Source organism: Bombina bombina, chromosome 4 (genome assembly GCF_027579735.1).
Source record: "Bombina bombina isolate aBomBom1 chromosome 4, aBomBom1.pri, whole genome shotgun sequence".
In the NCBI taxonomy this organism is placed as follows: Eukaryota; Metazoa; Chordata; class Amphibia; order Anura; family Bombinatoridae; genus Bombina; species Bombina bombina.
Window position 1 is genome coordinate 1056488584 of NC_069502.1, and position 27445 is coordinate 1056516028.

At 40.8% G+C, this 27445-nt stretch overlaps 1 protein-coding gene across 1 annotated transcript in view; it reads right to left on the minus strand.

Moving 5' to 3' along the window:
* Window positions 1-27445, minus strand: part of PSME4 (proteasome activator subunit 4) — a gene marked incomplete in the record, with an annotated part of 938614 nt that overhangs the window by 310105 nt on the left and 601064 nt on the right. Inside the window, 1 exon segment of the mRNA XM_053712692.1 lies at window positions 6919-6974. Coding sequence (XP_053568667.1) covers window positions 6919-6974 — 56 coding nt within the window.

Consider the following 27445-nt stretch of genomic DNA (forward strand, 5'->3'; position numbering starts at 1 on the left):
CAAAGTTTGTAAAAACTGATTTGTGGGTGTGGTGAGGGGTGTATTTATAGGCATTTAAGGTTTGGGAAACTTTGCCCCTCCTGGTAGGAATGTATATCCCATACGTCACTAGCTCATGGACTCTTGCTAATTACATGAAAGAAAAGAAACGTTTTTATCTAAAAAACGGCACCTTAATACTCCCAATAGCTGGGGCACTCGCCACCTCCTAGACCCAGACAGCTAACAGTGAAAAACGCTCTCTCAGGAGTGATGACTGCAGCAGGATCTTAGGAAATGAAAGAGACCACACCCGGTCATGTGGTACGTAAGGCAGGACTTCCCCTGCTATGAAAAACATAATTTATGCTTACCTGATAAATGTATTTCTCTTGTGATGTATCGAGTCCACGGATTCATCCTTACTTGTGGGATATTCTCCTCCCCTACAGGAAGTGGCAAAGAGAGCACCCACAGCAGAGCTGTCTATATAGCTCCCCCCTTAGCTCCACCCCCCAATCATTCGACCGAAGGCTAGGAAGATAAAGGAGAAACTATAGGGTGCAGTGGTGACTGAAAGTTTTAAAATAAAAATATATATTCCGGTCTTAAAAAACAGAATAAATTATGTTTTCTCTTGTAAGATGTATCGAGTCCATGGATTCATCCATACTTGTGGGATACCAATACCAAAGCTTTAGGACACTGATGAAGGGAGGGACAAGACAGGGACCTTAAAGGGAAGGCACCACTGCTTGTAGAACCTTTCTCCTAAAAATTGCCTCCGATGAAGCAAAAGTATCGAATTTGTAAAATTTTGAAAAAGTATGAAGCGAAGACCAAGTCGTCGCCTTACAAATCTGTTCAACAGAAGCCTAATTTTTAAAAGCATATGTGGAAGCCACAGCTCTAGTAGAATGAGCAGTAATTCTTTCAGGAGGCTGCTGGCCAGCAGTCTCATAAACCAAACGGATGATGCTTTTCAGCCAAAAGGAAAGAGGTAGCGGTAGGCCTTTGACCTCTCCGTTTACCAGAATAAACAACAAACAAAGAAGATGTTTGACAGAAATCTTTAGTTGCTTGCAAGTAGAACTTTAAAGCACGAACCACATCAAGATTGTGTAACAGACGTTCCTTCTTAGATGAAGGATTAGGACACAAAGAAGGAACCACAATCTCTTGATTGATATTCTTATTAGAAACAACCTTAGGAAGAAACCCAGGTTTGGTACGTAAAACCACCTTATCTGCATGGAAAACAAGGTAAGGTGAATCACATTGTAAAGCAGATAGCTCAGAAACTCTTCGAGCCGAAGAGATAGCTACTAAAAACAAAACTTTCCAAGATAGAAGCTTAATATCTATGGAATGCATAGGCTCAAACGGAACCCCTTGAAGAATTTTAAGAACTAAGTTTAGGCTTCATGGCGGAGCAACAGGTTTAAATACAGGCTTGATTCTGACCAAAGCCTGACTAAATGCTCGAACGTCTGGAACATCTGCCAGACGTTTGTGGAGTAGAATAGACAAAGCAGATATTTGTCCTTTTAGGGAAATAGCAGATAATCCCTTTTCCAAACCTTCTTGGAGAAAAGACAATATTCTAGGAATCCTAATCTTACTCCACGAGTAACCTTTGGATTCACACCAATAAAGATATTTGCGCCAAATCTTATGATAGATCTTCCATTTGACAGGCTTTCTAGCCTGAATCAGGGTATCAATGACCGACTCAGAGAACCCACGCTTTGATAGAACTAGGCGTTCAATCTCCAAGCAGTCAGACGCAGAGAAACTAGATTTGGATGTGAGAACGGACCTTGGATTAGAAGGTCCCGCCTCATTGGCAGAGTCCACGGTGGGACCGAGGACATGTCCACTAGGTCTGCATACCAAGTCCTGCGTGGCCACGCAGGTGCTATCAGAATTACCGAAGCTCTCTCATGCTTGATTCTGGCAACCAGACGTGGAAGGAGAGGAAACGGTGGAAATACATAGGCCAGATTGAAGGACCAAGGCACTGCTAGAGCATCTATCAGTACCGCCTTGGGATCCCGGGACCTGGACCCGTAGCGAGGAAGTTTGGCATTCTGACGAGACGCCATCAGATCCAATTCTGGTGTGCCCCATAGCTGAATCAGCTGGGCAAATACCTCCGGATGGAGTTCCCACTCCCCCGGATGAAAAGTCTGACGACTTAGAAAATCCGCCTCCCAGTTCTCTACTCCTGGGATGTGGATCGCTGAGAGATGGCAAGAGTGATCCTCTGCCCACCGGATTATTTTGGTTACCTCCATTATCGCTAGAGAACTCCTTGTTCCTCCTTGATGATTGATATAAGCTACAGTCGTGATGTTGTCCGACTGTAACCTGATGAATTTGGCCGCAGCAAGCTGAGGCCACGCCTGAAGTGCATTGAATATCGCTCTCAGATCTAGAATGTTTATTGGAAGGAGAGCTTCCTCCCGAGACCATAAGCCCTGTGCTTTCAGGGAATTCCAGACTGCACCCCAGCCTAGCAGGCTGGCATCTGTTGTTACAATGAGCCACTCTGGCCTGCGGAAACACATTCCCTGAGACAGGTGGTCCTGAGACAACCACCAGAGAAGAGAATCTCTGGTCTCCTGGTCCAGATGCAGTTGAGGAGATAAATCTGCATAATCCCCATTCCACTGTTTGAGCATGCATAGCTGCAGTGGTCTGAGGTGTAGGTGGGCAAAAGGAACTATGTCCATTGCCGCTACCATGAGTGCGATTACCTCCATACACTGAGCCACTGATGGCCGAGGAATGGAATGAAGAGCTCGGCAAGTGGTTAAGAGTTTTAACTTTCTGACCTCCGTCAGAAATATTTTCATTTCTACCGAGTCTATCAGAGTCCCTAGGAAGGAAACTCTTGTAAGAGGGAAGAGAGAACTCTTTTTTATGTTCACCTTCCACCCGTGAGATCTCAGAAAAGCCAACACGATGCCCGTGTGAGACTTGGCTAGCTGGAAAGTCGACGCCTGAATTAAGATGTCGTCTAGATAAGGCGCCAATGCTATGCCCTGTGGTCGTAGAACCGCAAGAAGGGACCCTAGCACTTTTGTGAAAATTCTGGGAGCAGTGGCCAACACGAAGGGAAGGGCCACAAACTGGTAATGCCTGTTTAGAAAGGCGAATCTGAGGAATTGATGATGATCTCTGTGAATAGGGATGTGTAGATACGCATCCTTTAAGTCCACGGTAGTCATATATTGACCCTCCTGGATCAGAGGTAGAATAGTCCGAATAGTCTCCATCTTGAATGATGGAACTTGTTTAGAATTTTGAGATCCAAGATTGGTCTGAAAGTTCCCTCTTTCTTGGGAACCACAAACAGGTTTGAATAAAACCCTAGCCCCTGTTCCTCTTTTGGGACTGGGCGGATCACTCCCATCGTATGTAGGTCTTCTACACAGCGTAAGAACGCCTCTCTCTTTGTCTGGTTTACAGACAATCCAGAAATGTGAAATCTCCCCCTTGGAAGGGAGCCCTTGAATTCCAGAAGATATCCCTGGGACACAATTTCTAAAGACAAGGGATCCTGAACATCTCTCGCCCAAGCCTGAGCGAAGAGAGAGAGTCTGCCCCCTACTAGATCCGGTCCCGGATCGGGGGCTACCCCTTCATGCTATCTTAGGGGCAGCTGCAGGCTTCTTGGCCTGTTTACCCTTGTTCCAAGCCTGGTTAGGTCTCCAGACTGAATTGGATTGGGCAAAATTCCCCTCTTGCTTTGTAGCAGAGGAAGCTGAAGGTCTGAAAGGATTGAAAATTATTTTGTTTGGTCCTCATCTTATTTGATCTATCCTGAGGGAGGGCGTGACCTTTCCCTCCAGTGATGTCTGAAATAATCTCTTTCAGTTCAGGCCCGAATAGGGTCTTACCCTTGAAAGGAATGTTCAAAAGTTTAGACTTAGATGACACATCAGCAGACCAGGACTTAAGCCATAACGACCTGCTTGCTAAAATGGCAAAACCTGAATTCTTTGCCGCTAATTTAACCAGTTGAAAAGCGGCATCTGTAATAAAAGAATTAGCCAACTTAAGGGCCTTAATTCTGTCCATAATTTCTTCTAATGGAGTCTCCATTTGAAGAGCCTCTTCTAGAGCCTCAAACCAAAAAGCAGCTGCAGTTGTTACAGGAACAATGCATGCAATAGGTTGGAGAGAAAAACCTTGATGAACAAAAATTTTCTTCAGGAGACCCTCTAATTTTTTATCCATAGGATCTTTGAAAGCACAACTGGATGGTATATTTAAGCCTTTGGCTGGAGTGTCTTTGCCTCCTCCTGGTGGCCAGGTGTTTTATTTCCCAACAGTAAGGAATGAAGTCATGGACTCTCCCTGCCTTATGGAAGGAAAAAAATATAGAAATGTTTAATAAGGATATTTTGAACCGCAGCTATGGTCATGATAACTTAAGTCCTGATTTGGTAAAATCAAAGCATAATGAGAAGCTTCACAACCAAGCAGACCCCAAACTACTACACACTATACGAGTCACTACATTCTAATTACAGTTGTTCTTTCTAGTGCATAAAAGAAAAAATGTTACTTGGAGTGTAAACAACAGATGGCAGCAGACTGTGCAATGAATGCCATCATTAAAAGTAAAGTCAAAATCAAACTTATGATTTAGGTAAAACATGAAATTAATATAAAGCTTTCCAATTGAATTCCATTATCACATTTGCTTTATTTTCTTGGTATCCTTTTTGAAGAGTAAACGTAGGAAGGTTCATAGGAGATCAGAAGTGTTAACACATTTTCTTTAGATGTCTATAGCAGCAGTGTTTTAAACAATGTTTATAGTAATGCCATACATTGTTAAAAATGCACACACCTGAGCACAGCAGGCTTTACAAACAATACCAAGAGAACAGGGCAAGTTTGATAATAAAAGTAAATTGAATTTTTTTGTTTGTTTTAAATTACAGACTCTATGAATGTGCAATAATGACTTTTGAATTATGAAAGTGCAATAATGACTTTTGAATTATGAAAGTGCAATAATGACTTTTGCATTATGAAAGTGCAATAATGACTTTTGCATTATGAAAGTGCAATAATGACTTTTGCATTATGAAAGTGCAATAATGACTTTTGCATTATGAAAGTGCAATAATGACTTTTGCATTATGAAAGTGCAATAATGACTTTTGCATTATGAAAGTGCAATAATGACTTTTGCATTATGAAAGTGCAATAATGACTTTTGCATTATGAAAGTGCAATAATGACTTTTGCATTATGAAAGTGCAATAATGACTTTTGCATTATGAAAGTGCAATAATGACTTTTGCATTATGAAAGTGCAATAATGACTTTTGCATTATGAAAGTGCAATAATGACTTTTGCATTATGAAAGTGCAATAATGACTTTTGAAAGTGCAATAATGACTTATGAATATAATGTCTTTTTAAAAGTACTATGTAGCCGTTGTGCTCCTGCTTGTATCTTTATTTATATATATATATATATATATATATATATATATATATATATATATATATATGTATATATATATGTGTGTGTGTGTGTGTGTGTGTGTCTGAGTATGTGTGTGTATATATGTCTATAGATTTTGTGCATGAGTGTGTGTGTATATATATATATATATATATATATATATATATACTGTGTCTATGTCTGAGTATGTATATATTTGTGTGTATATACTGTGTCTATGTCCGAGTATGTATGTGTGTGTGTATATATATATATATATATATATATATATATATATATATATATATATATATATATATGTGTGTGTGTGTGTGTTTATAGACTGTGTGCACATGTGTATGTCTGAGTATGTATATGAGTGTGCGCCTGTAAGTATGTACATGTCTGAGTATTTTCCTGTCTGTAACAGTAAGTCAGGTAAGGATGAATAATTTAATTTCAATCCTTAGCACACCTGGTTCCAATAAAACAAAAAATACAAGATATACATTTATTTCATGTAATTGACAAGAGTCCATGAGCTAGTGACGTATGGGATATACAATCCTACCAGGAGGGGCAAAGTTTCCCAAACCTCAAAATGCCTATAAATACACCCCTCTCCACACCCACAATTCAGTTCAAAGAATAAACTTATATTTTGGGTTGTGGATTATTTTTCAGCGGATTATGACTGTTGTTTATTTTTATCCCTCCCTCTCCAGTGACTCTTGCGTGGAGTTCCACATCTTGGGTATTGATATTACATACGTCACTAGCTCATGGACTCTTGCCAATTACATGAAAGAAAACAATTTATGTAAGAATTTACCTGATAAATTCATTTCTTTCATATTGGCAAGAGTCCATGAGACCCACCCTTTTTTATGGTGGTTATGATTTTTTGTATAAAGCACAATTACTTCCAAATTCCTTTGTTGATGCTTTCTACTCCTTTCTTTATCACCCCACTTCTTGGCTATTTGTTAAACTGAATTGTGGGTGTGGTGAGGGGTGTATTTATAGGCATTTTGAGGTTTGGAAAACTATGCCCCACCTGGTAGGATTGTATATCCCATACGTCACTAGCTCATGGACTCTTGCCAATATGAAAGAAATTAATTTATCAGGTAAATTCTTACATAAATCATGTTTTTTCCCTTTCTGCTCACTTTTATACATTTGCAGCAGAGATTGTGGGCATTAGAGCCCTTAGAAAAAGTTCTTGTTTCAACAGCGCTTAAAGAGAAAAAGAAACTATTCTGTACCACTTTACCTGTATTCCTTCAGAGCATAACGTAAGATAGCATTGATTAATACAAATACTATTCATCCAGCACTTTCATTACTATACAAAAGAGGAACATAGCTGCTTCACATTCTGTTTATGATTAAATTCTCAATGAAAATGAGAACCTGTAATATTTGGGTTTTTTTTAAAGTTACTGTGCACTTCAAGTATACTTACCGTAATCTAAACCGTTAAAAAGTTTAGTCTCATCCAAAGACACCATGCTTGTAACCCTACCAAGTAACAAGAAGAGAAAATCAGCGCTATTTTATCCCAAAACTAACATGCTGCAAAATAGATTTTATGCAAAAAGACATTTTATATTTTTTTATATAGTATTTTATTAACGTCCAGCATATGGTACAGTCATACAATTTGAGTCTATTTCACACCACACAGGGTGTTACAAAGAGACGCATTGTTAATAAGAGAGGGCAAAAGTGAAGACAAGCACAAGATACAAAAACAATAAGAGCTGTAATGAATAGTACATTAATAAATATCAACGCGAAAATAGTTTGAATCATATGCAATGATATGCCGTTTTTCTCTTTAAAATAAAAAGGGCAAAGAAAAAAAAAAAGGAAAAGAAAAACAGAATTTATGCTTACCTGATAAATTACTTTCTCCAACGGTGTGTCCGGTCCACGGCGTCATCCTTACTTGTGGGAATATCTCTTCCCCAACAGGAAATGGCAAAGAGTCCCAGCAAAGCTGGCCATATAGTCCCTCCTAGGCTCCGCCCACCCCAGTCATTCAACCGACGGACAGGAGGAAAAATATAGGAGAAACCATATGGTACCGTGGTGACTGTAGTTAGAGAAAATAATTCATCAGACCTGATTAAAAAACCAGGGCGGGCCGTGGACCGGACACACCGTTGGAGAAAGTAATTTATCAGGTAAGCATAAATTCTGTTTTCTCCAACATTGGTGTGTCCGGTCCACGGCGTCATCCTTACTTGTGGGAACCAATACCAAAGCTTTAGGACACGGATGAAGGGAGGGAGCAAATCAGGTTACCTAAACGGAAGGCACCACGGCTTGCAAAACCTCTCTCCCAAAAATAGCCTCCGAAGAAGCAAAAGTATCAAATTTGTAAAATTTGGCAAAAGTGTGCAGTGAAGACCAAGTCACTGCCTTACATATCTGATCAACAGAAGCCTCGTTCTTGAAGGCCCATGTGGAAGCCACAGCCCTAGTGGAGTGAGCTGTGATTCTTTCAGGAGGCTGCCGTCCGGCAGTCTCGTAAGCCAATCGGATGATGCTTTTAAGCCAAAAGGAAAGAGAGGTAGAAGTCGCTTTTTGACCTCTCCTTTTACCAGAATAGACGACAAACAGAGAAGATGTTTGTCTGAAATCTTTTGTAGCTTCTAAATAGAATTTTAGAGCACGGACTACGTCCAAATTGTGTAACAAACGTTCCTTCTTTGAAACTGGATTCGGACACAAAGAAGGTACAACTATCTCCTGGTTAATATTTTTGTTAGAAACAACCTTTGGAAGAAAACCAGGCTTAGTACACAAAACCACCTTATCTGCATGGAACACCAGATAGGGTGGAGAACACTGCAGAGCAGATAACTCTGAAACTCTTCTAGCAGAAGAAATAGCAACCAAAAACAAAACTTTCCAAGATAACAACTTAATATCTATGGAATTTAGAGGTTCAAACGGAACCCCTTGAAGAACTGAAAGAACTAGATTTAAACTCCAGGGAGGAGTCAAAGGTCTGTAAACAGGCTTGATCCTAACCAGAGCCTGAACAAATGCTTGAACATCTGGCATAGCTGCAAGTCGTTTGTGTAGTAAGACAGATAAAGCAGAAATCTGTCCCTTCGGAGAACTCGCAGATAATCCTTTATCCAAACCTTCTTGCAGGAATTTTTATCTTATTCCATGGGAATCCCTTGGATTCACACCAGCAGATATATCTTTTCCATATTTTATGGTAAATCTTTCTAGTTACCGGTTTTCTGGCCTGAACCAGAGTATCTATCAAAGAATCTGAAAACCCACGCTTTGATAGAATCAAGCGTTCAATCTCCAAGCCGTCAGCTGGAGGGAGACCAGATTTGGATGTTTGAATGGACCCTGAACAAGAAGGTCCTGTCTCAAAGGTAGCTTCCATGGTGGAACCGATGACATATTCACCAGGTCTGCATACCAAGTCCTGCGTGGCCACGCAGGAGCTATCAAGATCACAGAGGCCCTCTCCTGTTTGATCCTGGCTACCAGCCTGGGAATGAGAGGAAATGGTGGAAACACATAAGCTAGGTTGAAGGTCCAAGACGCTACTAGTGCATCCACTAGAGTCGCCTTGGGATCCCTGGATCTGGACCCGTAGCAAGGAACCTTGAAGTTCTGAAGAGACGCCATCAGATCCATGTCTGGAATGCCCCATAATTGAGTCAACTGGGCAAAAATCTCCGGGTGGAGTTCCCACTCCCCCGGATGGAATGTCTGACGACTCAGATAATCCGCTTCCCAGTTTTCCACACCTGGGATGTGGATCGCAGATAGATGGCAGGAGTGATCCTCCGCCCATTGTATTATTTTGGTCACTTCTTTCATCGCCAGGGAACTCCTTGTTCCCCCCTGATGATTGATATACGCAACAGTCGTCATGTTGTCTGATTGGAATCTTATGAATCTAGCCTTTGCAAGCTGAGGCCAAGCCCTGAGAGCATTGAATATCGCTCTTAGTTCCAGAATATTTATCGGGAGAAGAGACTCTTCCCGAGACCATAGTCCCTGAGTTTTCAGGGATTCCCAGACCGCACCCCAGCCCACTAGACTGGCGTCGGTCGTGACAATGACCCACTCTGGTCTGCGGAAGCTCATTCCCTGGGATAGGTGGTCCAGGGATATCCACCAACGGAGTGAATCTCTGGAGACAAGTCTGTATAGTCCCCATTCCACTGTTTCAGCATGCACAGTTGTAATGGTCTTAGATGAATTCGCGCAAAAGGAACTATGTCCATTGCTGCAACCATCAACCCTACTACTTCCATGCACTGAGCTATGGAAGGACGTGGAACAGAATGAAGAACTTGACAAGCGCTTAGAAGTTTTGACTTTCTGACATCTGTCAGAAAAATCCTAATTTCTAAGGAATCTATTATTGTTCCCAAGAAGGGAACTCTTGTTGACGGAGACAGAGAACTTTTTTCTATGTTCACTTTCCATCCGTGAGATCTGAGAAAGGCCAGAACGATGTCTGTATGAGCCTTTGGTTTTGAAAGGGACGACGCTTGTATTAGAATGTCGTCCAAATATGGTACTACTGCAATGCCCCTCGGTCTTAGAAGCGCTAGAAGGGACCCGAGTACCTTTGTGAAAATCCTTGGAGCAGTGGCTAATCCGAATGGGAGGGCCACAAACTGGTAATGTTTGTCCAGAAAGGCGAACCTTAGGAACTGATGATGTTCTTTGTGGATAGGAATATGTAGGTACGCATCCTTTAGATCCACGGTAGTCATAAATTGACCTTCCTGGATAGTGGGTAGAATCGTTCGAATGGTTTCCATTTTGAACGATGGTACCCTGAGAAATTTGTTTAGGATCTTTAAATCCAGAATTGGTCTGAAGGATCCCTCTTTTTTGGGAACTACGAACAGATTTGAGTAAAATCCCATTCCTTGTTCCGTCATTGGAACTGGGTGTATCACTCCCATCTTTAACAGGTCTTCTACACAATGTAAGAACGCCTGTCTCTTTATTTGTTTTGAGGATAAGTGAGACATGTGGAACCTTCCCCTTGGGGGTAGTTCCTTGAATTCCAGAAGATAACCCTGAGAAACTATTTCTAGCGTCCAGGGATCCTGAACATCTCTTGCCCAAGCCTGAGTAAAGAGAGAGAGTCTGCCCCCCACTAGATCCGGTCCCGGATCGGGGGCTACTCCTTCATGCTGTTTTGTTAGCGGTAGCAGGCTTCTTGGCCTGCTTACCCTTGTTCCAGCCTTGCATCGGTTTCCAGGCTGGTTTGGACTGTGAGGCATTACCCTCTTGCTTAGAGGATGCAGAATTAGAGGCCGGTCCGTTCCTGAAATTACGAAAGGAACGAAAATTAGACTTATTCTTGGCCTTGAAAGGCCTCTCTTGTGGGAGGGCGTGGCCCTTTCCCCCAGTGATGTCTGAGATAATCTCTTTCAATTCTGGTCCAAAGAGAGTTTTACCCTTGAAGGGGATGTTAAGCAATTTTTTCTTGGATGATACATCCGCTGACCAAGACTTTAGCCAAAGCGCTCTGCGCGCCACAATTGCAAACCCTGAATTTTTCGCTGCTAATCTAGCTAATTGCAAAGCGGCATCTAAAATAAAAGAGTTAGCCAACTTAAGTGCGTGAACTCTGTCCATAACCTCCTCATATGGAGTCTCTCTACTGAGCGACTTTTCTAGTTCCTCGAACCAGAACCACGCTGCTGTAGTGACAGGAACAATGCACGAAATGGGTTGTAGAAGGTAACCTTGCTGTACAAAAATCTTTTTAAGCAAACCTTCCAATTTTTTATCCATAGGATCTTTGAAAGCACAACTATCCTCGATAGGGATAGTAGTGCGCTTGTTTAGAGTAGAAACTGCCCCCTCGACCTTAGGGACTGTCTGCCATAAGTCCTTTCTGGGGTCGACCATAGGAAATAATTTCTTAAATATAGGAGGGAGAACAAAAGGTATGCCGGGCTTCTCCCACTCCTTATTCACTATGTCCGCCACCCGCTTGGGTATAGGAAAAGCATCGGGGTGCACCGGAACCTCTAGGAACTTGTCCATGTTGCATAATTTTTCTGGAATGACCAAGTTGTCACAATCATCCAGAGTAGATAACACCTCCTTAAGCAGTGCGCGGAGATGTTCTAATTTAAATTTAAATGTCACAACATCAGGTTCAGCCTGTTGAGAAATTTTTCCTGAATCTGAAATTTCCCCATCTGACAAAACCTCCCTCATGGCCCCTTCAGATTGGTGTGAGGGTATAACAGAACAATTATCATCAGCGCCCTCCTGCTCTTCAGTGTTTAAAAAAGAGCAATCGCGCTTTCTCTGATATGCAGGCATTTTGGATAAAATATTTGCTATGGAGTTATCCATTACAGCCGTCAATTGTTGCATGGTAATAAGCATTGGCACGCTAGAAGTACTAGGGGCCTCCTGCGTGGGCAAAACTGGTGTAGACACAGAAGGAGATGATGTAGAACCATGTCTACTCCCTTCATCTGAGGAATCATCTTGGGCAATTTCATTATCTGTGGCAGTACTGTCCTTACTTTGTTTGGACGCTATGGCACAATTATCACACAATTTTGAAGGGGGAGACACATTGGCTTTCATACATATAGAACATAGCTTATCTGAAGGCACAGACATTTTAAACAGGCTTAAACTTGTCAATAAAGCACAAAAACCGTTTTAAAACAAAACCGTTACTGTCTCTTTAAATTTTAAACAGAGCACACTTTATTACTGAATATGTGAAAAAATATGAAGGAATTGTTCAAAATTTACCAAAATTTCACCACAGTGTCTTAAAGCATTAAAAGTATTGCACACCAATTTTCAGAGCTTTAACCCTTAAAATAAAGAAACCGGAGCCGGTTACAGATTTAACCCCTATACAGTCCCAGCTACAGCCTTTGCTGTGACTTTACCAAGCCCAGAGGGGAATACGATACCAAATGACGCCTTCTAGGAACTTTTCCAACTACTTTCAGGTCATCACACATGCATCTGCATGTCTTGCTCTCAAAAACAACTGCGCAGTAATGGCGCGAAAATGAGGCTCAGCCTACAACTGGGAAGGCCCTTCCTGACTGGAAAAGGTGTCTAACATAGTGCCTGACGTTAAAAAACGTTCCCCAAGTTTATAAGTGTGAATTATCAGCATAAACATGTATAAAATGTCCAAATAAAGCAATCGATTTAGCCCATAAAAGTGTCTACCAGTTTTATAGCCCATATTAAGCCCTTTATTCTGTTTGAGACTAAGAAAATGGCTTACCGGTCCCCATGAGGGGAAATGACAGCCTTCCAGCCTTACACAGTCTTGTTAGAAATATGGCTAGTCATACCTTAAGCAGAAAAGTCTGCTAACTGTTTCCCCCAACTGAAGTTACTTCATCTCAACAGTCCTATGTGGAAACAGCAATCGATTTTAGTTACTGTCTGCTAAAATCATCTTCCTCTCACAACAGAAATCTTCATCTTTTTCTGTTTCAGAGTAAATAGTACATACCAGCACTATTTTAAAATAACAAACTCTTGATAGTAGAATAAAAAAACTACAACTAAACACCACATACTCTTAACCATCTCCGTGGAGATGTTGCCTGTGCAACGGCAAAGAGAATGACTGGGGTGGGCGGAGCCTAGGAGGGACTATATGGCCAGCTTTGCTGGGACTCTTTGCCATTTCCTGTTGGGGAAGAGATATTCCCACAAGTAAGGATGACGCCGTGGACCGGACACACCAATGTTGGAGAAAATACCCCAAACATCTCTCTCGCTCACCTCCCCCTGCCTTATTACCAACTTCAATCCTATCTACCATAATATTTAAAACGATTCTCTATAGCAAGAGTTCAAGAAAGGGGAAAGTATACGTTTCTGGATATGTTGTGCATAGGATTTGATTATGGGTAGCCAGTGTAACAAAAAAAATTAACTTTTTTTTCCTTTGCGAACTTTGTATGAAAAGATTAAAAAATTATTTGGTTTTGTACTTCTTTGATAATAAGCAACAGAGATGGAACTGATTTCACTTTCCAATTTTTAACTATTAGATGTCTAATTAGTAAAATAATTGTAATCAATATATTTGACCGAAGGGCGGAGTCTGTAGTTAGAATATTAAGAAAAATAATATTTTCTGGATCTAACATAATATTTGAGCCATAATGTTTATTTAGCCAGAACACAATTTTTTCCACATTTGAACCATTCTCCGGCAATACCAAAACATATAAAGTAAATCCGCTTTAGGAAGAGAACAACGTGGACAACTGGCTATTTGGGAAGGGAAAATTCTAGATAGCCTGGAGGGCGTTATATAATAATTATTTATCAATTTGATATGTAATTCCTTCCAACTTAAGATTCGGCATTTGTTTACTATAGTACAACTTAATTTAATATTTTCAATATCTAAATTTGGAAAATAACGCAATCACGAGTCACATGTCTTGTTCAAAGATAGTAAGCTTTGTTTGTTTAGCATGATATCATACACAAGGGAAATTGAAGATAGGCCAGCCCTGAATTTGTATATACATATCCTGATATCCGACCATGCAAAACATTGGTTCAATTCCCATCTAAGCCCATCTATTAATGAGAAAGCAAGACGCGGAAAAAAGCCGCTGAGGGATCCTGAGGTTTGGATATGGACAAAAAGTATATTACTGATAGATTTCAACCTAAGCAGAACTGTGGCTTCAAGGTACATGATTTGCTATACCCACACTATCTAGAATGCATATTTGAAGAGCATGTGTGAACTGTGCACAACTGCTTTCTATTTTTGGATGCCGTCTTTTTATATATATTTTTAAACACCATTTCTGTTTTTTAATGGGCATATAATCAAAGATTTTATTATTGCTTTTATGGAAGACGTCCCTTATTGATTTATTATGTATGAAGTATGATTGAAGTTCAATAAATTAGGTTTTGTACCTTTTAGAAATTAGTATTATATTTCTTAACAGACACAATCCGTGCCATATTCTGTTAGAGTTGATCTAAAGGGGTCACTTAGGAACAGCAGGATTCTACTTTGAGCGCTCTTTATCTCCTTGCTAAAAACATTAATGTAATACACATAATTAAATGTGTTTACAACTAATTTTATGTAGTGACTTCCAATAGATCTGGCACTATGCCAGTACGTTTGTATTTCATATACAAAAATCACTGATTGCCTGCCTTTAACAGAAAATGTATTACTCAGAATATTTTTAACTTTAAGTATTTTAAATGCATCCTGCTGACTTTTCAAGGCCAATTCTGCTACATATAGTTCCCTAATTGGCTTTAACTCATTGCAACTGTAGAACAATGTACAGGTGGCCCTCGGTTTACAATGGTTCAATTTACACCGTTTCAGAATAACAACTCTTTTTCCAGTCATGTGACTGCTATTGAAAAGCATTGAGAAGCAGTGCATTTCATAAAATAGCCAGTAGGTGGAGCTGTCGGCTTGTGTTGCTGCAAAGCCAAGCAAGTTGAAATTAATCATTTTAGCCAGACCTGAGTTATCAAGCAGATTTGAAAGGAACAGGATCTTCCTGTCTATAAATCAGTCCAGATTGGAATGCATAGAAAGAACTGTGTGCAGAAAAATGCCAGTGAAGTCTGTGTTGTGTGATTATTTTATTAGGTTTATAATGCTGTTTAGCAAATGTTTTTGTTCATTTAACTTAGTTTAATTATATATTATGTGTTGTGTGATTATTTTATTAGGTTTATAATGCTGTTTAGCATTTGAAGTCTTCATTTCAAAACTTTAAAAATAATGTATTAGGTGTTACTTATGACAATTTTGAGAGGGGCCTGGAACCTATCTCCCTCACTTCCCATTGACTTACATTATAAACTGGGTTTCAATTTACAACGGTTTTGATTTACAACCATTACTTTTGGAACTTTATACTAGCATTATGACCAAGGATGGCCTTGCTGTCTGCAGACTATTTACCTGGCTCCTCCAAATAAGGCAAATGGTGGGTGGATTTTGCTATTGAAAACAATTGCTGTAAAAAGGACTTGTCTGCAATGTTATTTTATTGCAACACAACTTAAATGACTTGTAATTACAAGGTGTTTACTGTCCCTTTAAAGCATTTCTTTAACCTGCTGCACATTTCAGTGCTTTCCGGAGTCTTTAAATTGGGACTGAGATCAGAGTATTTAGGGAGAATGCTTACACAAGATTAACAGCTCCAGAATCTGAAAATATCAGATGACACAGATAACATTGCCCTTTTCAGATGGGGCCGCCGGATGTCTGAAGGGAATTTTTTTGTCTTGAACAACAATAATAGTCCTAGTGCCCCATGTCTCAATTTTATAGCACTATATGACAACGCCAGAAAACATAATTTATGTAAGAACTTACCTGATAAATTAATTTCTTTCATATTAGCAAGAGTCCATGAGCTAGTGAAGTATGGGATAAACATTCCTACCAGGAGGGGCAAAGTTTCCCAAACCTTAAAATGCCTATAAATATACCCCTCACCACACCCACAAATCAGTTTAACGAATAGCCAAGAAGTGGGGTGATAAGAAAAAAGTGCGAAAGCATATAAAATAAGGAATTGGAATAATTGTGCTTTATACAAAAAAATCATAACCACCACAAAAAGGGTGGGCCTCATGGACTCTTGCTAATATGAAAGAAATGAATTTATCAGGTAAGTTCTTACATAAATTATGTTTTCTTTCATGTAATTAGCAAGAGTCCATGAGCTAGTGACGTATGGGATAATGACTACCCAAGATGTGGATCTTTCCACGCAAGAGTCACTAGAGAGGGAGGGATAAAATAAAGACAGCTAATTCCTGCTGAAAATAATCCACACCCAAAATAAAGTTTAATGAAAACATAAGCAGAAGATTCAAACTGAAACCGCTGCCTGAAGTACTTTTCTACCAAAAACTGCTTCAGAAGAAGAAAACACATCAAAATGGTAGAATTTAGTAAAAGTGTGCAAAGAGGACCAAGTTGCTGCTTTGCAAATCTGATCAACCGAAGCTTCATTCCTAAACGCCCAGGAAGTAGAAACTGACCTAGTAGAATGAGCTGTAATCCTTTGAGGCGGAGTTTTACCCGACTCGACATAGGCATGATGAATTAAAGATTTCAACCAAGATGCCAAAGAAATGGCAGAAGCTTTCTGGCTTTTTCTAGAACCAGAAAAGATGAAAAATAGACTAGAAGTCTTTCGGAAAGACTTAGTAGCTTCAACATAATAATACAAAGCTCTAACAACATCCAAAGAATGCAATGATTTCTCCTTAGAATTCTTAGGATTAGGACATAATGAAGGAACCACAATTTCTCTACTAATGTTGTTAGAATACACAACCTTAGGAAAAATTTCAAAAGAAGTTCGCAACACCGCCTTATCCTGATGAAAAATCAGAAAAGGAGACTCACAAGAAAGAGCAGATAATTCAGAGACTCTTCTGGCAGAAGAGATGGCCAAAAGAAACAAAACTTTCCAAGAAAGAAGTTTAATGTCCAAATGAATGCATGGGTTCAAAAGGAGGAGCTAGAAGAGCCCCCAGAACCAAATTCAAACTCCAAGGAGGAGAAATTGACTGAATGACAGGTTTTATACAAACCAAGTCTTGTACAAAACAATGAATATCAGGAAGATTAGCAATCTTTCTGTGAAAAAGAACAAAAAGGGCAGAGATTTGTCCTGTCAAGGAACTTGCGGATAAACCTTTATCTAAACCATCCTGAAGAAACTGTAAAAAAATTCTCGGAATTGATGAGAAGACACTAAGAAATATAAGTCTTCCAGACTCTATAATATATCTCTCTAGATACAGATTTACGAGCCTGTAACATAGTATCAATCACAGAGTCAGAGAAACCTCTTTGACCAAGAATCAAGCGTTCAATCTCCATACCCTTAAATTTAAAGATTTGAGATCCTGATGGAAAAACATAATTTATGCTTACCTGATAAATTCCTTTCTTCTGTTGTGTGATCAGTCCACGGGTCATCATTACTTCTGGGATATAACTCCTCCCCAACAGGAAATGCAAGAGGATTCACCCAGCAGAGCTGCATATAGCTCCTCCCCTCTACGTCAGTCCCAGTCATTCGACCAAGAATCAACGAGAAAGGAGTAACCAAGGGTGAAGTGGTGACTGGAGTATAATTTAAAAAATATTTACCTGCCTTAAAACAGGGCGGGCCGTGGACTGATCACACAACAGAAGAAAGGAATTTATCAGGTAAGCATAAATTATGTTTTCTTCTGTTATGTGTGATCAGTCCACGGGTCATCATTACTTCTGGGATACCAATACCAAAGCAAAAGTACACGGATGACGGGAGGGATAGGCAGGCTCATTATACAGAAGGAACCACTGCCTGAAGAACCTTTCTCCCAAAAATAGCCTCCGAAGAAGCAAAAGTGTCAAATTTGTAAAATTTGGAAAAAGTATGAAGCGAAGACCAAGTTGCAGCCTTGCAAATCTGTTCAACAGAGGCCTCATTCTTAAAGGCCCAAGTGGAAGCCACAGCTCTAGTGGAGTGGGCTGTAATTCTTTCAGGAGGCTGCTGTCCAGCAGTCTCATAGGCTAAACGTATTATGCTACGAAGCCAAAAAGAGAGAGAGGTAGCAGAAGCTTTTTGACCTCTCCTCTGTCCAGAATAAACGACAAACAGGGAAGAAGTTTGGCGAAAATCTTTAGTTGCCTGCAAGTAGAACTTGAGGGCACGAACTACATCCAGATTGTGTAGAAGACGTTCCTTCTTTGAAGAAGGATTTGGACACAAGGATGGAACAACAATCTCTTGATTGATATTCCTGTTAGTGACTACCTTAGGTAAGAACCCAGGTTTAGTACGCAGAACTACCTTGTCTGAGTGAAAAATCAGATAAGGAGAATCACAATGTAAGGCTGATAACTCAGAGACTCTTCGAGCCGAGGAAATAGCCATTAAAAACAGAACTTTCCAAGATAACAATTTTATATCAATGGAATGAAGGGGTTCAAACGGAACACCTTGTAAAACGTTAAGAACTAAGTTTAAACTCCATGGCGGAGCAACAGCTTTAAACACAGGCTTGATCCTAGCTAAAGCCTGACAAAAAGCCTGGACGTCTGGATTTTCTGACAGACGCCTGTGTAACAAGATGGACAGAGCTGAAATCTGTCCCTTTAATGAACTAGCTGATAAACCCTTTTCTAAACCTTCTTGAAGAAAAGACAATATCCTAGCGATCCTAACCTTACTCCAGGAGTAACCTTTGGATTCGCACCAGTATAGGTATTTACGCCATATTTTATGGTAAATCCTTCTGGTAACAGGCTTCCTAGCCTGTATCAGGGTATCAATAACCGACTCAGAAAAACCACGTTTTGATAAAATCAAGCGTTCAATTTCCAAGCAGTCAGCTTCAGAGAATTTAGATTTTGATGTCTGAATGGACCCTGTATCAGAAGGTCCTGTCTTAGAGGTAGAGACCAAGGCGGACAGGATGACATGTCCACTAGATCTGCATACCAAGTCCTGCGTGGCCATGCAGGCGCTATTAGAATCACTGATGCTCTCTCCTGTTTGATTTTGGCAATCAATCGAGGAAGCAGCGGGAGGGGTGGAAACACATAAGCCATCCCGAAGTTCCAAGGTGCTGTCAAAGCATCTATCAGAACCGCTCCCGGATCCCTGGATCTGGACCCGTAGTGAGGAAGTTTGGCGTTCTGGCGAGACGCCATGAGATCTATCTCTGGTTTGCCCCAACGTCGAAGTATTTGGGCAAAGACCTCCGGATGAAGTTCCCACTCCCCCGGATGAAAAGTCTGTCGACTCAAGAAATCCGCCTCCCAGTTCTCCACTCCCGGGATGTGGATTGCTGACAAGTGGCAAGAGTGAGACTCTGCCCAGCGAATTATCTTTGATACTTCCATCATTGCTAGGGAGCTTCTTGTCCCTCCCTGATGGTTGATGTAAGCTACAGTCGTGATGTTGTCCGACTGAAACCTGATGAACCCCCGAGTTGTTAATTGGGGCCAAGCCAGAAGGGCATTGAGAACTGCTCTCAATTCCAGAATGTTTATTGGAAGGAGACTCTCCTCCTGATTCCATAGTCCCTGAGCCTTCAGAGAATTCCAGACAGCGCCCCAACCTAGTAGGCTGGCGTCTGTTGTTACAATTGTCCAGTCTGGCCTGCTGAATGGCATCCCCCTGGACAGGTGTGGCCGATAAAGCCACCATAGAAGAGAATTTCTGGTCTCTTGATTCAGATTCAGAGTAGGGGACAAATCTGAGTAATCCCCATTCCACTGACTTAGCATGCACAATTGCAGCGGTCTGAGGTGTAGGCGTGCAAAAGGTACTATGTCCATTGCCGCTACCATTAAGCCGATCACCTCCATGCATTGAGCTACTGACGGGTGTTGAATGGAATGAAGGACACGGCATGCATTTTGAAGCTTTGTTAACCTGTCTTCTGTCAGGTAAATCTTCATTTCTACAGAATCTATAAGAGTCCCCAAGAATGGAACTCTTGTGAGAGGAAAAAGAGAACTCTTCTTTTCGTTCACTTTCCATCCATGCGACCTTAGAAATGCCAGAACTAACTCTGTATGAGACTTGGCAGTCTGAAAGCTTGAAGCTTGTATTAGAATGTCGTCTAGGTACGGAGCTACCGAAATCCCTCGCGGTCTTAGTACCGCCAGAAGGGCACCCAGAACCTTTGTGAAGATTCTTGGAGCCGTAGCCAATCCGAATGGAAGAGCTACAAACTGGTAGTGCCTGTCTAAGAAGGCAAACCTTAGATACCGGTGATGATCTTTGTGGATCGGTATGTGAAGGTAAGCATCTTTTAAATCCACTGTGGTCATGTACTGACCCTTTTGGATCATGGGTAAGATTGTCCGAATAGTTTCCATTTTGAAGGATGGAACTCTTAGGAATTTGTTTAGAATCTTTAAATCTAAGATTGGCCTGAAAGTTCCCTCTTTTTTGGGAACCACAAACAGGTTTGAGTAGAACCCTTGTCCTTGTTCCGACCGCGGAACCGGATGGATCACTCCCATTAATAACAGATCTTGTACACAGCGTAGAAACGCCTCTTTCTTTATCTGGTTTGTTGACAACCTTGACAGATGAAATTTCCCTCTTGGGGGAGATAATTTGAAGTCTAGAAGGTATCCCTGAGATATGATCTCTAGTGCCCAGGGATCCTGAACATCTCTTGCCCAGGCCTGGGCGAAGAGAGAAAGTCTGCCCCCCACTAGATCCGGTCCCGGATCGGGGGCTCTCGATTCATGCTGTCTTTGGGGCAGCAGCAGGTTTCCTGGCCTGCTTGCTCTTGTTCCAGGACTGGTTAGGCTTCCAGCCTTGCCTGTAACGAGCAACAGCTCCCTCCTGTTTTGGTGCAGTGGAGGTTGATGCTGCTCCTGTTTTGAAATTCCGAAAGGGACGAAAATTAGACTGTCTAGCCTTAGCTTTGGCTTTGTCTTGAGGTAGGGCGTGGCCCTTACCTCCTGTAATGTCAGCGATAATTTCTTTCAAACCGGGCCCAAATAAAGACTGCCCCTTGAAAGGTATATTAAGTAATTTGGACTTAGAAGTAACATCGGCTGACCAGGATTTTAGCCACAGCGCCCTACGTGCCTGTATGGCGAATCCTGAGTTCTTAGCCGTAAGTTTGGTTAAATGTACTACGGCCTCCGAAATGAAAGAATTAGCTAGTTTAAGGACTCTAAGCCTGTCCGTAATGTCGTCTAGCGTAGATGAACTAAGGTTCTCTTCCAGAGACTCAATCCAAAATGCTGCCGCAGCCGTAATCGGCGCGATACATGCAAGGGGTTGCAATATAAAACCTTGTTGAACAAACATTTTCTTAAGGTAACCCTCTAATTTTTTATCCATTGGATCTGAAAAAGCACAGCTATCCTCCACCGGGATAGTGGTACGCTTAGCTAAAGTAGAAACTGCTCCCTCCACCTTAGGGACCGTTTGCCATAAGTCCCGAGTGGTGGCGTCTATTGGAAACATCTTTCTAAATATTGGAGGGGGTGAGAACGGCACACCGGGTCTATCCCACTCCTTAGTAACAATTTCAGTTAGTCTCTTAGGTATAGGAAAAACGTCAGTACTCGCCGGTACCGCAAAGTATTTATCCAACCTACACAGTTTCTCTGGTATTGCAACGGTGTTACAATCATTAAGAGCTGCTAAGACCTCCCCTAGTAATACACGGAGGTTTTCCAATTTAAATTTAAAATTTGAAATATCTGAATCCAATCTGTTTGGATCAGAACCGTCACCCACAGAATGAAGCTCTCCGTCCTCATGCTCTGCGAGCTGTGACGCAGTATCAGACATGGCCCTAGTATTGTCAGCGCACTCTGTTCTCACCCCAGAGTGATCACGCTTGCCTCTTAGTTCTGGTAATTTAGACAAAACTTCAGTCATAACAGTAGCCATATCTTGTAATGTTATCTGTAATGGCCGCCCAGATGTACTAGGCGCCATAATATCACGCACCTCCCGGGCGGGAGATGCAGGTACTGCCGCGTGAGGCGAGTTAGTCGGCATAACTCTCCCCTCGCTGTTTGGTGAAATTTGTTCACATTGTACAGATTGACTTTTATTTAAAGTAGCATCAATACAGTTAGTACATAAATTTCTATTGGGCTCCACCTTGGCATTGGAACAAATGACACAGATATCTTCCTCTGAGTCAGACATGTTTAACACACTAGCAAAAAAACTTACAACTTGGTTATAATCTTTTTTAGCAAAAACGTACTGTGCCTCAAAGAGGTACTAAACGATTAAATGACAGTTGAAATAATGAACTGAAAAACAGTTATAGCATCAAACTTTAAAACAACACAACTTTTAGCAAAGGCTTGTTCCCATTAGTAAAATAACACTAATTAAATTTGACATAAAAAATGCAAAGCAACGTTTTTATTCACAGTCACTATAAGAATTCTCACAGCTCTGCTGAGAGAATTTACCTCCCTTCAAAGAAGTTTGAAGACCCCTGAGATCTGTCAGAGATGAACCGGATCATGCAGGAAATATAAAAGTAACTGACTGGAATTTTTTGATGCGTAGCAAAGAGCGCCAAAAACGGCCCCTCCCTCTCCCACACAGCAGTGAAGAGAAACGAAACTGTCACAAATAAAAGTAAAAAAGGCTGCCAAGTGGAAAATAATGCCCAAATATTTATTCACACAGTACCTCAGCAATGTAAACGATTCTACATTCCAGCAAAAACGTTTAACATGATAAATAGTTATTAAAAGGATTAGTGACCTTTAACAGAGTAGTTCCGGTGAAATACCATCCCCAGAATACTGAAGTGTATACATACATGTCATTTTAACGGTATGGCAGGATTTTCTCATCAATTCCATTCAGAAAATAAAAACTGCTACATACCTCAATGCAGATTCATCTGCCCGCTGTCCCCTGATCTGAAGCCTTTACCTCCCTCAGATGGCCGAGAACAGCAATATGATCTTAACAACTCCGGATAAAATCATAGTAAAAAACTCTGGCAGATTCTTCCTCAAACTCTGCCAGAGAAGTAATAACACGCTCCGGTGCTATTGTAAAATAACAAACTTTTGATTGAAGTCATAAAAACTAAGTATAATCACCATAGTCCTCTCACACATCCTATCTAGTCGTTGGGTGCAAGAGAATGACTGGGACTGACGTAGAGGGGAGGAGCTATATGCAGCTCTGCTGGGTGAATCCTCTTGCATTTCCTGTTGGGGAGGAGTTATATCCCAGAAGTAATGATGACCCGTGGACTGATCACACATAACAGAAGAAAAAGGACCTTGCGACAGAAGGTCTGGTCTTAACGGAAGAGCCCACGGTTGGCAAGAGGCCATCCGAAAAAGAATCCGTCCATGCTGGAGCTACCAGCAGAACAAACGAGCATTCCTTCAGAATCTTGGAGATTACTCTTGAAAGAAGAACTAGAGGCGGAGAGATATAGGCAGGATGATACTTCCAAGGAAGTGATAATGCATTCACTGCCTCCGCCTGAGGATCCCGGGGTCTGAACAGATACCTGGGAAGTTTCTTGTTTAGATGAGAAACCATCAGATCTATTTCTGGAAGTTCCCACATTTGAACAATCTGAAGAAATACCTCTGGGTGAAGAGACCATTCGCCCGGATACAACGTTTGACGACTGAGATAATCCGCTTCCTAATTGTCTATACCTGGGAAATGAACCGCAGAGATTAGACAGGAGCTGGATTCCGCCCAAACCAGAATTCGAGATACTTCTTTCATAGCCAGAGGACTGTGAGTCCCTCCTTGATGATTGATGTATGCCACAGTTGTGACATTGTCTGTCTGAAAACAAATGAACGACTCTCTCTTCAGAAGAGGCCATGACTGAAGAGCTCTGAAAATTGCACGGAGTTCCAAAATATTGATCGGTAATCTCACCTCCTGAGATTCCCAAACCCCTTGTGCCGTCAGAGACCCCCACACAGCTCCCCAACCTGTAAGACTTGCATCTGTTGAAATTACAGTCCAGGTCGGAAGAACAAAAGAAGCCCCCTGAACTAAACGATGGTGATCTGTCCACCACGTCAGAGAGTGTCGTACAATCGGTTTTAAAGATATTAATTGAGATATCTTTGTGTAATCCCTGCACCATTGGTTCAGCATACAGAGCTGAAGAGGTCGCATGTGAAAATGAGCAAAGGAGATCGCGTCCGATGCGGCAGTCCTAAGACCTAAAATTTCCATGCATAAGGCTACCAAAGGGAATGATTGTGACTGAAGGTTTTGACAAGCTGATATCAATGTTAGACTTCTCTTGTCTGACAAAGACAGAGTCATAGACACTGAATCTACCTGGAAACCTAAAAAGGTTACCCTTGTCTGAGGAATCAATGAACTTTTTGGTAAATTGATCCTCCAACCATGATCTTGAAGAAACAACACAAGTCGATTCGTATGAGATTCTGTTAAATGTGAAGACTGAGCAAGTACCAAGATATCGTCCAAATAAGGAAATACCAATACCCTGTTCTCTGAATACAGACAGAAGGGCACCGAGAACCTTTGAAAAAATTCTTGGAGCTGATGCTAAGCCAAACGGTAGAGCCACAAAACTGGTAATGCTTGTCTAAAAAAGAGAATCTCAGTAACTAAAAGTGATCTGGATGAATCGGAATATGCAGATATGCATCCTGTAAATCTATTGTAGACATATAACGCCCTTGCTGAACAAAAGGCAGGATAGTCCTTACAGCTACCATCTTGAATGTTGGTATCCTTACATAACGATTTAAAATTGATAGATCCGGAACTGGTCTGAAGGAATTGACCTTCTTTGGTACAATGAAGAGATAGAATAAAACCCCAGCCCCTGTTCCAGAACTGGAACTGGCATAATTACTCCAGCCAACTCTAGATCTGAAACACATTTCAGAAATGCTTGAGCCTTTGCTGGGTTTACTGGGACACGGGAAAGAAAAAAAATCTCTTTGCAGGAGGCCTTAACTTGAAGCCAATTCTGTACCCTTCTGAAACAATGTTCTGAAACCAGAGATTGTGAACGGAATTGATCCAAATTTCTTTGAAAAGAACGTAAACTGCCCCATACCAGCTGAGCTGGAATGAGGGCCGCACCTTCATGGGGACTTAGGAGCTGGCTTTGGGTTTCTATAAGGCTTGGATATATTCCAAAGTGAAGAAGGTTTCCAAACTGATACCGCTCCTGAGGATGAAGGATCAGGCTTTTGTTCCTTGTTGTGATGAAAGGAACGAAAACAATTATTAGACCTAAATTTACCTCAGATTTTTTATCCTGTGGTAAAAAAGTTCCCTTCCTTCCAGTAACAGTTGAGATAAAAGAATCCAACTGAGAACCGAATAATTTATTACCCTGGAAAGAAAGGGATAGCAAAGTTGACTTAGAAGACATATCAGCATTCCAAGTTTTAAGCCATAAAGCTCTTCTAACTAAAATAGTTAGAGACATATACCTGACATCAATTCTAATGATATCAAAGATGGCATCACAAATAAAATAATTAGCATGTTATAGAATAATAATGCTATGAGAATTATGATCTGTTACTTGTTGCGCTAAAGATTCTAACCAAAAAGTTGAAGCTGCAGCAACATCCGCTAAAAATATAGCAGGAGTAGAGACAGCCCCATTAATTCATTTTGTCCCAAACTCTAATCTGTCAGATGGCACAGGATATAATTGCTTAAAACGTTTTAAAAGGAGTAAATGAATTACCCAAATTATTCCATTCTCTGGAAATTACTTCAGAAATAGCATCAGGGACAGGAAACACTTCTGGAATAACTACAGGAGATTTAAAAACCTTATTTAAACGTTTAGTTTTAGTATCAAGAGGACCAGAATCCTCTATTTCTAATGCAATTAATACTTCTTTAAATAAAGAACGAATAAATTCCATCTTGAACAAATACAAAGATTTATCAGCATCAACCTCAGTATCAGAATGATGATGTTCATTTAAAAATTCATCTGAAAAAAGAGACGTTTTAAAAGACTTTTAGGTATACTAGAAGGAGAAATAACAGACATAGCCTTCTTAATGGATTTAGAAACAAAATCTCTTATGTTATCAGGAACACTCTGAGTATTAGATGTTGACGGAACAGCAACAGGTAATGTAACAGTACTAAAGGAAATTTTATCTGCATTAACAAGTTTGTCATAACATTTAATACAAACAACAGCTGAAGGAACAGATACCAAAAGTGATACACTTAGCTTTGGTAGCTCCAGCACCGGGCAGCGATTATCCTGAAGTATCTTCTGACTCAGTTGCAACGTGGAACATCTTGCGATATGTAATAGAAAAAACAACATATAAAGCAAAATTGATCAAATTCCTTAAATGACAGTTTCAGGAATGGGAAAAAAATGCCAGTGAACAAGCTTCTAGCAACCAGAAGCAATAAATAATGAGACTTAAATAATGTAGAGACAAAAGTTACGCCCATATTTTTTTAGCGCCAAATAAAACGCCCACATTATTTGGCGCCTAAATGCTTTTGGCGCCAAAAATGACGCCACATCCGGAACGCCGACACTTTTGACGCAAAAGAACGTCAAAAAATGACGCAACTTCCGGCGACACGTATGACGCCGGAAACAGAAAAAAATTTTGCGCCAAAAAAGTCCGCGCCAAGAATGATGCAATAAAATGAAGCATTTTCAGCCCCCGCGAGCCTAACAGCCCTCAGGGAAAAAGTCAAATTTTTTAAGGTAAGAAAAAATTATTGATTCAAATGCATTATCCCAAATATGAAACTGACTGTCTGAAAATAAGGAATGTTGAACATCCTGAGTCAAGGCAAATAAATGTTTGAATACATATATTTAGAACTTTATAAAAAAAGTGCCCAACCATAGCTTAGAGTGTCACAGAAAATAAGACTTACTTACCCCAGGACACTCATCTACATGTTTGTAGAAAGCCAAACCAGTACTGAAACGAAAATCAGCAGAGGTAATGGTATATATATATATATAAGAGTATATCGTCGATCTGAAAAGGGAGGTAAGAGATGAATCTCTACGACCGATAACAGAGAACCTATGAAATAGACCCCGTAGAAGGAGATCATTGCATTCAAATAGGCAATACTCTCCTCACATCCCTCTGACATTCACTGCACGCTGAGAGGAAAACCGGGCTCCAACCTGCTGCGGAGCGCATATCAACGTAGAATCTAGCACAAACTTACTTCACCACCTCCATAGGAGGCAAAGTTTGTAAAACTGATTTGTGGGTGTGGTGAGGGGTGTATTTATAGGCATTTTAAGGTTTGGGAAACTTTGCCCCTCCTGGTAGGAATGTATATCCCATACGTCACTAGCTCATGGACTCTTGCTAATTACATGAAAGAAATACAGTACATGCCTGAACCAATCAGACATTTATTTGTACTTTGATCATATAATAGCCATGCCATATTAGT